This window comes from Hypomesus nipponensis, chromosome 13 (assembly GCF_054491055.1).
Source record: "Hypomesus nipponensis isolate SF chromosome 13, ASM5449105v1, whole genome shotgun sequence".
NCBI classification, from domain to species: domain Eukaryota; kingdom Metazoa; phylum Chordata; class Actinopteri; order Osmeriformes; family Osmeridae; genus Hypomesus; species Hypomesus nipponensis.
Genome location: NC_140373.1, coordinates 12963806 through 12976783, shown reverse-complemented (window position 1 = coordinate 12976783; position 12978 = coordinate 12963806). Strand labels below are relative to the sequence as shown.

General features: G+C 51.7%; 1 protein-coding gene across 1 annotated transcript in view; it reads left to right on the top strand.

Annotated features, from left to right (window-relative positions):
• The window catches only part of LOC146260304 (uncharacterized), a 41816-nt gene extending 29342 nt beyond the window's left edge, over positions 1–12474 (top strand). The window contains 17 exon segments of the mRNA XM_084669522.1: positions 919–1109; positions 2875–3134; positions 3249–3483; positions 3719–3899; positions 4170–4296; positions 4671–4751; positions 5002–5181; positions 5442–5498; positions 5501–5697; positions 6029–6177; positions 6351–6435; positions 7364–7472; positions 8939–9070; positions 10263–10520; positions 10646–10844; positions 11109–11280; positions 11505–12474. Coding sequence (XP_084525648.1) covers positions 919–1109; positions 2875–3134; positions 3249–3483; positions 3719–3899; positions 4170–4296; positions 4671–4751; positions 5002–5181; positions 5442–5498; positions 5501–5697; positions 6029–6177; positions 6351–6435; positions 7364–7472; positions 8939–9070; positions 10263–10520; positions 10646–10844; positions 11109–11280; positions 11505–11942 — 3051 coding nt within the window. The 3' untranslated portion in view covers positions 11943–12474.
• The last annotated feature ends 504 nt before the right edge of the window (positions 12475–12978 follow it).

Here is a 12978-nt window from a genome sequence, read left to right as displayed (position 1 = left end):
GATCACGTACGAATCAACTCATCCCCTACTGATAAGCAAATCTCACACCATCAAACAAACCCAAAAAACAAATCATATGAATCCCAATCAAAGAAACGAATCCCTAACAAATTCAACCTCTCTATAAAGTGCAGCCCTCAGAGAGGGTTACAGGGTCATACAGCAGGTGTGTCAGGGCAGTTAGGGCCCTAAAGACAAGCACTCCTTCTGACTTGTGATCCTGACAGCTGAGATATTTTGGGCACCTGCAGACAGCGATGATGATGGAACGATCAAAGGCTTCCATGCGCCGTTTCACAAGGGCGCAATATTTACTGGTTGCTTGGAGACCGTGGGTCTGGTTAGAATGTACCAGATACTGAGTGGCATGACCTATGGATCAGAGGTGCTTTCTGATCTGGGGTGACTCAGACCAGGCTTGAGTAATCTATACACGATTAACGGATGAACAAAACAGCTGTTCTGACTCGAGGGAGATCCGTGTTCTAACAGCGTCTGGTTTTAGAGCGGGATTAGAACACATGATGGCATACGGCATGATTGATTGGTTTTGAACCACGCTTATAGATTATTGAATAGAGATGTTTTATTTGGACTGCACTGCATAAAGGGAGTTTGACCATTTCAGTGGGTGACTGACTGTCCAAACAAGGTTTCCACAATTTAATTCCTTTCAATTTTTTCTCTCCCTGTCCCCTATGAACTCCATTCCTCTATCAATTTCCTTTTGTTATTGCTCCTTCGTTTCATCATCATCCTCTCCTGCTGTCCATCCAACCCTCATTTCATCCCTCACTCCTTACGTCCCTCTATCCCTCCCTCCTTTCATTCTTCACTCATTCCATCCTTCCCTTTCTACTGTCCTCCATCCCTCCCTCTCTACCTCCATCCCTCCCTCTCTACCTCCCTCCCTCTCAGGCCTCCAGCCCCTGGGCAGTGGAGAGTGCATTGGGGCCGTGTGGAGCTGGAGGGCCAGAGGGGGGGTATGTGCTGGATGACTACCCCAGCGAGGAGTTCCGGTCCCTGGCCACCGCTCAGCTGCCAGCCCCCACCCTCCTGGAGCAGAGGAGAGCTCTGCTGGAGCTGCTGCACAGCAACTGGGACACAGGGTAAACACACACACACACACACACACAGTACACACACGTACCCACACACACATACATCTCTCTCTGCTCATCTCTGTCTGGTCCTCTCTCTCTTTCATACACACACACACACACAAACAACCCACTTTTTCTCTCCTTTCTGTTTCTCACTCTCCCTCTGTCTCGATCTCTCTCTCTCCCTCATACACAAGCAAACAAAAACACACACGCTCAGCAACACTCAAGTACTTGAATTCTGTACTCGCACAGCAAACCCAGAACCGACTTCAGAAGTGTGTGCCTCTGATGAATCATAAACGTGTCATTTCAGGGGTTACATTACATTTACATGTAATCATTTAGCAGACGCTCTTATCCAGAGCGACTTACAGTAAGAACAGGGACATTCCCCCCGAGGCAAGTAGGGTGAAGTGCCTTGCCCAAGGACACAACGTCATTTGGCACGGCCGGGAATCGAACCAGCAACCTTCTGATTAATAGCCCGATTCCCCAACCGCTCAGCCACCTGACCCCTGGGTTGTGGACCAAGTGTGTTTGTGCGATTAGGGCGAGGGACGAACCCTATCCCTCCCTGCCGTGGTCGGAGTGTGACTAGGGACGTGACGTGGGTTCAGAGCCGTGGTCCCCCGAGCGCGGAGCAGTGGCCTGGGGGACAGAGGCCGGGGCGTCGGCCTGTGTTTGGGCTGCGGCCCGCTCCGCCTGTCTGGGTCAGGCCCCGGGGGGGTACTTCACATGGCGTTCCACAGAGAACAGTACACAGCTACGCAGCACTCACAGTAATGATTTAGTCTGCAGAGTGTGTGTGGGTGGGGGAGAGAGAGAGAGTGTGTGTGTGTGTGTGTTTTGTGTCTGTGTGTGAGAGACTGAGCGCGTGGGTGCGAAAGGGAGAAATCGATCAGGTCACCCGTTCAGAAGAGGGGGGGAAAAAAGATCCGACAATAATGAGTTTCAGAGTGTTCCAGAGGTCCGACCTGCCATGCCAGGGTAATGATGAGGGCGGTATTGGCAGAGGACCGCAGGCCCGGGCGACGAGACCCATCTCTGTCAGTCACGCTCGGCCGCTCGCGCGCTCGCGAAGGTGGAGAGAGTCACGCCGGACAGGCCTCACTGACGGGAGGCCGCGCGGGGCTCTCGTGTTCCTCCGCCCTCAGGGCTCGCGCCCCTGGGCACGCTCCTCCCCTCCCCCCCACCCTTGCTCCCTTCTTTTGCCTCTCCCTCCCTTCCTTCTCTCGCCACTTTGGTTTCGTTTCCTCCCCCTCCCGTCTTCCCTCCCTCTTCCTGCGTCCTGATTCTCTCCCAGCTTTGCTCCTCTCCCTCCCAACCCCTTTCTCCTCTCGCTCCCTCCCTCCCTTCCCCTCTCATCCTGCTTCATCCTCTCCCGGCTTCTCTCCTCTCCATACCTCGCTGTCTCTCCCTTTCTCTCTGAGCAACACATTCTTGCTTCTCGGGCACCAGCTCGTACCCTTACCCCAACCTCCCTCCCTCCTTCTCCTCCCCGCTACTATGCAGTGTGTGTGTTACACTCCAGTGCCCCCGTGAGCTCTGTAGAATGTAGGCCACGGAATATGAACATGCTCACAGTTGTAGAAGTTGGCTACATTAAGACTATTCTGTCATCCATAAATAGTTTATATGGCCTCTATATTCAGTCACGGGCGAGTGGTTTATAGTGTGTTTTTACAACGTTCTCCTTGTCCTCTCGTTCCCCCTTTCTTCCTCTTCTCCTTCTATTTTTTTTCTGTCTCTCTCTCTCTCTCTCTTTCAGTGACCAGTACTCACAGTACCTCACAGCCCAGGTTATTGACAGCGAGGGACGTCCAATCAAAGAAACCAAGTCCTCTTTCTTCCACAACCTGTCCCGCCTCCCGTGGGTCCCAGCCTATCGTCTGCAGCCAGGCGGGGGGAAAGAAGTCGAGTATCTTTGTCCTAACTCGGTCTACCTGTTCTCACATGAGGTCCACTGTTTACTGGGGACCCATGTCTGCTACGTGGACATTCAGTCCAGTGATATGACCAATGCTCTGGGTAAGTGTGTGTGCGTGCGTGCGTGCGTGCGTGCGTGCGTGTGTGTGTGTGTGTGTGTGCGTGCGCGCGTGTGCGTGCGTGTGTTAATGACTATAAATGACTTTCCTCTTGTAGGCATGAGACAAACCCTCTCAGTGGAGGAGGTGATTGGCTACCTGAAGAAGTGGTGCGTCAAATCGAAGCCAACTATTGGTCCAGAGGAACAGGAAGAGGAGTCCGAAGGGTCAGAGTTCACGTCTGCACCGGAGCACATCCACAACGTGTACTCCTACCTGCACAGGAACTGTCCTCCCAGCAGACTGAAGGAGCTGTTCCTTCACAACCCAGCCATCTTCATTGAGCACAAGAGGTGTGGATTAGCATAGCATAATGTATCATAGCATAGCATAATAAATCATAGCATAATCGATCATAGTTTAGCATAAGATATCATGGCATAGGGTTAGCATAATCTGTCATCTATTGAGCAATCTCCAAATGAATACACACGCACACACAAAGAATAGTTTTGAGAAGGACATCTGTGATTGCTGAGTGATTACTGTGAAACATGAAATAGAGGACATATATGCCTGTTCCTCCAGGGGCGAGGAGTGGTGTTCTGGAAGGTTCTACCACCTGAAGGAGGTGTGCTGGAACGACCCGACGGCCATGTTCAAGCGGTACCAGTCTCTGACCCGCGGGCCAGCCAGCCCCCTGCAGGAGCCCAGAGTCCTGGCCCCCTTCTACGGGCCCCTGGAGGGCATGAGTGACCTGTTCACACGGGTACGACCCCCCAGCCTGGACCCCTCTACACAGGGATGAGGGCCACTCTGGGTCAGGGATGAGGGCCACTCAGTTTTGCAGTTCCAACCATTTGCAATTTCTTGCAAATTAGCAATTTCTTGATCTGTGAATATTTCTTTCATATTTGTGTGCCTTTTATCCTGTGTGTACGTGTATCCATGCCTGTGTGTGTGTGTGTGTGTGCGTGCACCTTTGGGTGTATCTATGCTGTGTGTGTGTGTGTGTGTGTGTGTGTGTGTGTGTGTATAGCTTTTGGCTGTGGAGCCCAGTCCCTCCATGCTCCAGTACGTGGGTCTGCTGGAGCTGGTCTGCTCCTCCACTCCTCTGGCCACCGGAGACATCCTGAAGGACGTGTCTGTCCTCTACGCAGCACTGGGTGAGACACACTCTGCCTCTCTCCCTGCCTCTGCATGTCTGCCTCTCTCTGTATCTCTCTCTCTCTCTCTGCCTCTCCCCCTGCCTCTGCATGTCTGCCTCTCTCTGTATCTCTCTCTCTCTGCCTCTCTCCTTGCCTCTGCATGTCTGCCTCTCTCTGTATCTCTCTCTCTCTCTGCCTCTCCCCCTGCCTCTGCATGTCTGCCTCTCTCTGTATCTCTCTCTCTCTGCCGCTGACTTCTCTCTCTCTCTCCCTGTCTCTTCTCTGCATTACATTTAGTTATTAAGCAGCCACTCTTACGCTTTCTGTACGACTGCTTCCTGTATCCAGTGTGTGTCATCCTTCTCTCCTCCTCCTCCTCCCCCCTTCTGCAGGGGAGAAGTGCAAGACCACCAGGGCCGGAGACCTGGAGCACATCCCTCAGATCAACCCCAGCTACTGCTCTACTCTGAAGGGTAAGGAACACACACACACACACACTGCAAACATCCTACACAGACACACACACCTATAAACCGTGTTCGCACACACACACACTGCTTACACGCTGCACAGACACACACACACACCTATAAACCGTGTTGACATGCACACACACACACACACACTCTCTCTCTTTCTCTCTCTCTCTCTCTCTCTCTCTCTCTCTCTCTCTCTCTCTCTCTCTCTCTCTCTCTCTCTTACCCGTGGCCTCCCCTGCTCCAGGCATGCTGCTGGATAAGAGAGTGTTCCCCACCAAGGACAACACCTGGGTCAGCCTGGCCAGCAGACCCATGGTCGCAGACAGCAGGGAGCTGGAGAAGATCTTCAAACCCTACCGCGAGGTGTGTCTGCTCAGCCTGCCCGCCTCCGACAGGAAGGCCCCCAGGACCGGACCCCTCCACGGTACGCCGGCTGCACCGCCTCCCCCCCCTCCCCTCCTCTAGCAGTGGCAGCTGCGTGCTTCTGGTCGTATCCACTCACAGAGACAGCTACCGGCTACTGACAGCTGTAGTGCAGTGGGACCCAGAAAGGGACGCGTCGATTTTAGGGCTTTGCGTCAGATAAGGACGGGTGTTGGTTACGCGTCGTAGACGGGGGAGGTGAGGGCTGTGTGTGTCACTGTATGCATCTTTAAAATGTCCCTCTCCCCCCACCCCCCCCAGTCCGGCCGGTGGTGTTCAGCGAGGAGAACCGGGCTCTGTTCCTGGAGGCCTGCGGCGTTCCCGGCTGTCCCAGCAGGTCAGCACCGAGGCCCAGACGGAGAACTTCCGTCCCTGCCCGGCGCTGCAGGCCCTGGTCGCCTCGGTGGTCCCCTACGTCCAGAGGTTCCTCTACCACCACGAGGAGATGAGCGAGCTCTACCCAGAGCTGCTGGAGAGCAACATCGCTCAGAGCCTCCGACAGCTCAGCTACGGACAGGTGAGGTGGAGACCCTCGCCTTCAGGAACCTCACTTTAGAACCTCACCTGAGAACCTCACCTGAGAACCTCACCAGAGAATCTCACCATAGAATCTCATCTTAGACCTCGTCTTAGAACCTCACCGTAGAAACTTACCTTAGAACCTCATCTTAGAACCCCACCTTAGAACCCCACCTTAGAACCCCACCTTAGAAACCCACCGTAGAACCTCATCTTAAAATCTTGTCTTACAATCTGTCTTATGGACGGGAAACTAAAACCTGGAGTGAAGGTCCTTTGCTGAGGCATACGTGTGTGTGTTGCACGTGTGTGTGTGTGTGTGTGTGTAGGTAGGAAAGCTGTACACTCGCTACCTGCTGTCCCTGGCCGATGAGGAGGCTCCCATCGTGGAGATGACGGATGTGATCTGCATGCTGAAGGACAGGAGGGAGTTCTACATCCAGAAGGACCACCTCTCAGCCAAGCTGGACATCTGCAGGTGTGTGTGTGTCTGCGTTGGGTGTGATGGGTGTGCGTTGGGTGTGATGGGTGTGCGTTGGGTGCGTGTATGCGCTTCAATTGCGCTTCCATGCCCTTCATTTGTGTAAGGGTCGTTGTGACCAATGCTTCAAATGTCGGAGTGTGTGTTGGTGTGCGTGTGTTTTTTTCCAGAGAACTGGCGACACTCTTCAGCACTGAGAGCAATCACAGGAAAGAGCTGGCTCATTTCCTGAGTGGCCTGATGACCTCACTAAATGTAAGTGACATCGCCGGATATTGTGTTTTGTCGAACCTGTGATCATGGCAGATGTGTGCTTGACCTTCTATAGGCACGATGTGGACGTCAGTTTGAATAAAAGCGTCAAAGTAAACGTGACGTACAGCCCTCCTGTGATACATTGAAATAGTGCAAGATAGACTATCTTTCCTTCTCTCATTCATTCCATTTTCACCCTCAATTCTACTCCTGTAGATGTGCTCTCACAAACTCTCTCCCTCGATCTCTCTCTCCTTCTATCTCACTCTCTCTCTCCATCTCTGTTTCTCTCTCAATCTCTCTCTCCCTCTTTCTCCCTCTCCATGCCATACAGTCTGTCTCATCCCTCTCTCTAAACATAACCCACCAGAGGGGGTGACAGGAGCTAGGATTAGTGGGGGGGATATTCGGCGCTTACATGGCAACCCGGAGCTCCGAGCACCGTGTTAATGCCGTCTCAGTCGTCAGGCACCAGACGGAAAGCTGAACACACCTCCACATCATGTATGACATGACTTAATGAAGAATGTTCTGGAGCTGTAGACGCTCCGGGCCAGCTCCAGGACTGGGTTACGTAACACAGACTGTCTGACGAGGACTAATTGCATAATTGTCAGAAATCTGAAATCATCATCATGCCTGTCCAAAAAACGCTAGAAGTCTGGTATATTAGCATATGTATACACATTCATGAGTCTTCAGGGAACTATCAGCGCTTCCTGCTCATTACTCCACAGGACTGATCAAACGGCTCATTCTAGAACATTCTAATTAGGTCATCAACATTATAATGAGATAAAACGCATCTGAAACTCTGAAGAAGAGAATTCTTCCCCTATTTCCGCGTGTGTGGGGGGGATGTTTTGGTTCGTAACGAATATGCTGTTTTTACCGTGTGTGTGTGTGTCTGGGCCTGTGTGTGTTTAAGGACCCCGCAGCTCTGAAGAGGTTCCTGCTCAAAGAGGACATCAGAGATCTTCCTGAGAACGAGGTGGTCTGGGAGGTTCCCAAACCTGTGGAGGCCAAGCCTGAACCAGGTAGCTGCCACCTCGATATCCATTTGCGGGTCAAACCGGTGCTTGTGGTGGTCATACAAGCTACTTAGGTCGGGTCAGGTCCTTAACCCGTAACAAGGCACCACAAGGTGTACTGAGCTAAAAGGAGACTTGGTGCTGCAGGCTGTATGATCTCAGCCCCCTGCTCCTAGCTCCCAGTCTGGGCTGGGTGCTGGACTGGAGAGGTGCTGTTCTGGAAGCTCTGTGCTGTTGGCTCTCAGCCTGCCTGTCAGCCCTCCTCCCCTCAGGGAGGTCATGGAACATGGAACATACCATCTGGCTGTCGTCGGGAGGGAGGGTTTTGCAGACTTTTGGAACCTGCTCAGGGGGGCGTGTGTGTGAGAGAGAGAAAGAGACCGACGCAGAGAGACAGAAAGTGTGAGAGAAAGAAAGAGAGATTGTGTGTGTGTGTGTGTGTGTGTGTGTGTGTGTGTGTGTGTGTGCACGCGCGCGTGTGTGTGTGTGTGTTAATAAGCGATGGTGAGACTAATTACTGCTGGTCTGTGCTGTGTTGCTATGATTAGGCAGCACAGACATGCTGAGAGAATAAGGTGTTCCTCTCGTTCACACTCTCGTTTTTCTTCTCTATCCTCCACTTTGACACATCCAATCCATTCCAACACCCAATTTCTACCTCATTTCGTAACATTCTAAATGTTCTCTGCGTCGCAAGCCAGACACGCGCAAGCTCAAGCACACACACACACACACACACACACGCAAAAAGACACGCACCCTCATGCACAAACGCACACACAGCAAGCTTGCCCACATACGTTCATGGAGTGTTGCCCGTATGCTAATCTGGGTGTGCTCTGTTCTCTGTCGGGTGACATGCAAGAGCAGCTGTTGCCAGGGCTCAGACACTGAGAGAAGATCCTCCACGGCACAGCCTAACAGGACACACACACACACACACACTGTCACAGGCACACACACTCTGTGTCTCTCTCCTCGTTCACAGGCGCGCGCACGCACTCTTTCTGTCTCCTTGTCACACACGCGCACACGTGAGAAACGCAGCACATATGCTCAGAAACACAGACGCGCTCAGAAATGGGGAAAATACACACACTCTGATGAACAAGCACACACGCACACACACACACACACACACATGTATACACACACTCACAGACACACAGCCACAAGGATGTACATGTAGGGGTTAATCATTAGAAACAAATCCAAATCAATAATAAATGGAACTTGCTGATGGAATTTGACCAGGATGTGTGTGGCATTTTGAAAGGATTGTTTTGTCGGAAAATGAATGTACCTTTTAGTAACATTTTGTGTAACCACCCCTCCTCTCTTCTCTGTTCACCCCTATCCCATCCTCTCCTCTCGTATCCTCTCCACCCCCATCCTCACCTCTCCCATCCCCCCCCTCTCTTTCTCCATCGTCCCCTCTCCTCCCTCATTCTGTCCTCTCCTCCCCCCTCCAGTGTTTCCCGGGGGGCCCCAGGCTGTCCGAGCCCCAGAGGAAGCTCCTAGTCCCAGGCCGGAGGCCGGCGAGCAGGTCCTGAACCACTGGCCCCCACGCTCCTCTCTCTCCAACACACCCTCCAACTCCTCAGGTACCCCACACTGCCGTCAAGGACAAAACCTGACAGCTACTCCTGTATATACTACTAAATGCGTGTACGTACGGCCGGAAGTACAAAATATGGTACTTTCAGTCTGTGTGAGGGCTTAGTACTGTGTGTATACAGTATGGTGCGTATGTGGCCCGCGGAAGCTTAATGGGGAATTGAAATAAGTCTACGCTGCTTTACAGCGTGCATTGACCATAAACTACATCTCTCACAATGCATTTTGATTATGTTATGGCAAAGTGACGTCATCCCGCCTCTAGAAAGCAGTGTATGCACATCAGTGTTAAACGCAAAGTTGAACTGGGTGAAGGCGAGCATGGTTTGAATGACAGCACTCCAATGCAGCCGGTTCTGCAAACGCACCCCATGTGCATTTTCAGCCAAGGTCCTCGGGCATTCAACCCAAGTTGGTATCGCTCTCGAACTTGGTTAGAGTACTCAGCCAAGCTAGCATGTTTCTGCTTCCCCTGTCAACTATTTGGAGCCAGAAATGATGAATACTAGCCTGACGTTGTCATACTCATAATTCTAGTCAGAATATGAGTCTGATAACTCTCCGTTGGGCTGTGACTACGGGGCGTGTTTCAACCGAACTCGTAAAACAAATGCCTCTACGCTCAATTGGATAGACCTACAACCAATCAGAGCAACATAATATGTTGTTTGTTGAAAACGAATTCAACCCAAGGGCTCTTTCGTGACGTTGTTGATTACGTTACTGTTGATCATCTGTCCATCATCGTATAAAGCCCGCCATGGCAATTTCATTGGTCCGCCCAGATCCTGGTTTTATGTAGTTGTTCCCAATACGAGACCCTCCAGACCCAACTTCCCGACCTAATTCTTTTGTGGGCGGGGAGAAGTTGGGTTGGCAGCCAGGCTAGAAGACATCACCTTCATTAGACTAAGTTTTACCAATTGGAAAACGGCAATGTTTATTTTAAATAAAGCTCAAAAAGCTATTCTGCTCCAAGAAAAACAGCAGATTGTCCAAGGATTAAAAGGTGGACTGCAATTGCAGCAGAATAGGCCCTATGTTCACAAAAGCTACCACTAAAACACTATGTTTTTACATCGTTACTAACGTTACATCATAGTTACAACTGGCCCTTTAAGGGCAACCATAATGCTGATGTGACCTTCGATGAAAATGAGTTTGACACCCTTGCCTTAGAGCGTCAGGGGACTGGACCGCTGGAGGCAGTGTTGAGGATGTGGCCCCCACCCCCGGGTCCAGGGGACGCCGGCAGACAGCCCCCCCCAGGGAGGGGCAGCGGTGAGGGCAGCGTCGCCCCCGGCGGAGCCCCTGGACCCCCCCTGGGTCAGAGGTCAACCGATCGCCCGGCTGACGCTAACCATAACCTACCTCCCAGAGACCACACCCACGCCAGCCACCAGGGTGCCGTGGCAACCTCGGGGACGTCAGGTCCAGGTGAGGTGTTCCGGAACTTTCTTGGTTGTCCTCTGGTTAGTCTGGAATCAGTACCATCTGCAGCTTGTAGCTCTAGTCATTTAATATTGCTCTTCCACATACACTCACACATATTTTTATTTCAGGTGTTAGGAGGGAAAGTGGTGTGGAATCAGAACCAAACACAGACTCTGGACCGCACCGTTCCCCAGGAAGAGGAGAACCAAGCGGAGAACCTGAGAGGGAGAGGACTAGTGGTGCCAGAACCCAAACAAACCTGGCTGGCTCAGGAGCGACCAGGCGGGCCTCGGACCCAGACCAGACCAGCCTCCGGAACCTTCCAGAGTAAGACCTCTCTCCCTCCCTCTCTCCTTCCCTCTCTCTCTCTGCTCTCTGGAGTGCCAGGTTATTGTTACCATCTCCACCTGTTTACCTCCATAACCCCCTCTATCGCGTCACTTCCACTCCTCTTTGCACTGATCCTCTCTTTCTTTCTCTTTTCTCCTCTTTTGTCCTCTTCTCCTTTCTTCTGTAAGATTTCAAAATGTTTCCTATTCTCACCTCGTTCCTTTCTTGTAATATCTCCTTCTTCCTCTTCTCTGCCCCTAGTTCCATCTTGGTCCCTGACGCAGTGGTCTCCAGCGTGTTCCATGGGGCTGGAGGGGTAGGGGACTGTGGCCAGCGTCCTCCCCTGGCCATGGACTCCCCTGTGTGGGGGAAGTCCCAGCAAGCACACCCCCTCCTGGAGGACCTGGAGCTCACCTGCCAGAGACCCACCACCGTGAGTCCCTGATACACTGGAGACGACCTTGTATACAGTAGAACCACACAAAGGATATGATCGATGGGGGGGGGGGGGTGTCTAATAGGATACAATGGAACTCTGGGGATGGGAAGGGGTCAGGACAGAGAAGGGGATGGCTCTAGCCTTCACCTTAAACAGTTATCAACTCGACCCCAGAGAGAGATGGGGGCTGACGTGTGTTTACGTGCGTGTCCCTGCAGGTGGTGTTCTCCGAAGAGCCCCGTGACCTGGACAGCATCGGCGCGTGGGGCGAGCGGCTGGTCTTCTCCTTCCTCACCCACTGGAGAGACGGCGACGCCCCCGGGCGCCCCGCCCACATCACCTGGTCCAACCAGAACGGGGAGAGCGGCCAGCCCTACGACTTCAAGATGACCTTTGACCCTCCGGCGGGGGAGTGGGGGGAAGGAGGAGGGATGGCGAGGGAGGTGTTTGTGGAGGTGAAGGCCACCGTGAAGAAGGAGAAGGCGTTCATCCACCTGTCTGCTAACGAGCTGGACTTTGCGCTGAGGGAGAAGGAGAGGTACCAGGTGTTCAGGGTGTACAACGCCGGAGACGCACAAAATGTCCGCCTGTGTCGCATCCAGAACCTGGCCCAGCATCTGCACACCAAGGACCTGCAGCTCTTCCTGTTTGTCTAGGACTCTCATTGGACGGCTCGATGACGCTCACTGCATGTTTTATTCTTTTATTGTATTATTCATGTTCCTATTGAATATTCAAGATTTTTTTAGGGTGTTTTTTTTATTGATCAACATTCAGATCTGTGGAGTCTCTCATATTGGGTCGTTTAAATACAGTTTTATGTTTTTAAATTTTATATGAAACCTGTGCCCTATCTCCGTCCACCTGTCTCATGAGCTGGTAATGTACTTGACATGGAAAGTGGACCCTCCTGTTCCACTGTACATATTTAACCACTTGCGTCATTTGTTCCACACTGTGCTGACAGATGAAAAGAGATTGTTTGTTTTCGAAAAATTAGTAATGACTTTTATACTGGAGATGACCTGTAGAATACCTCTTCATTCCAACTTCATCTTTCTGCACTGTTTTTGTTCAGTTTTGGCTCTCAAAACATCAGAAGGTTTAACACTTAATGACTAGAGCTAATACTACCTTATCACTTGCACCATTCCTTTGTAACAATAAAAGTCAAGAGTTTGTGTCCCAGTTGAAACGTCTGTGTTTTCATTCTAGGGAAGGGTATAGCTCGGTGGTTAGGGCACTCTGCCGATTTTTGAAGGTTGCAGGTTCAAATCCCTTCTGTACTGTACGGGACGCTTTGAATAAAAGCGTCTGCTAAATGAAATGATGAATCCCTCGCCCTCGTTCTGTCAGCCAGGCTGTGTGAGAGAGAGAGTAATGGCAGGCGCACTGCTGTGACACTGGGTATGGGAGCTGTGCCTCGCTGAATATTAACACTGGAATGATGCACTTTTTTCTTGTTTATCTGCCCCTCTCTCATCTTCCTTTTTCTCTCTTGCTTTCTCTTCTTTCTCTTATGTTCTTCCTCTATCTTTTCTCTCTCTCTTTTCATCATCTCATCTTTATCATGTCTGACATCACCTGTAGAAGGAGCACCATCGTCTTCACTCATCCTCACACCCTGTCAAGACACACACACACACACCTGTCAAAGTCTGGACCCGAGGGATGACCCTCTCGTTCTCTGTG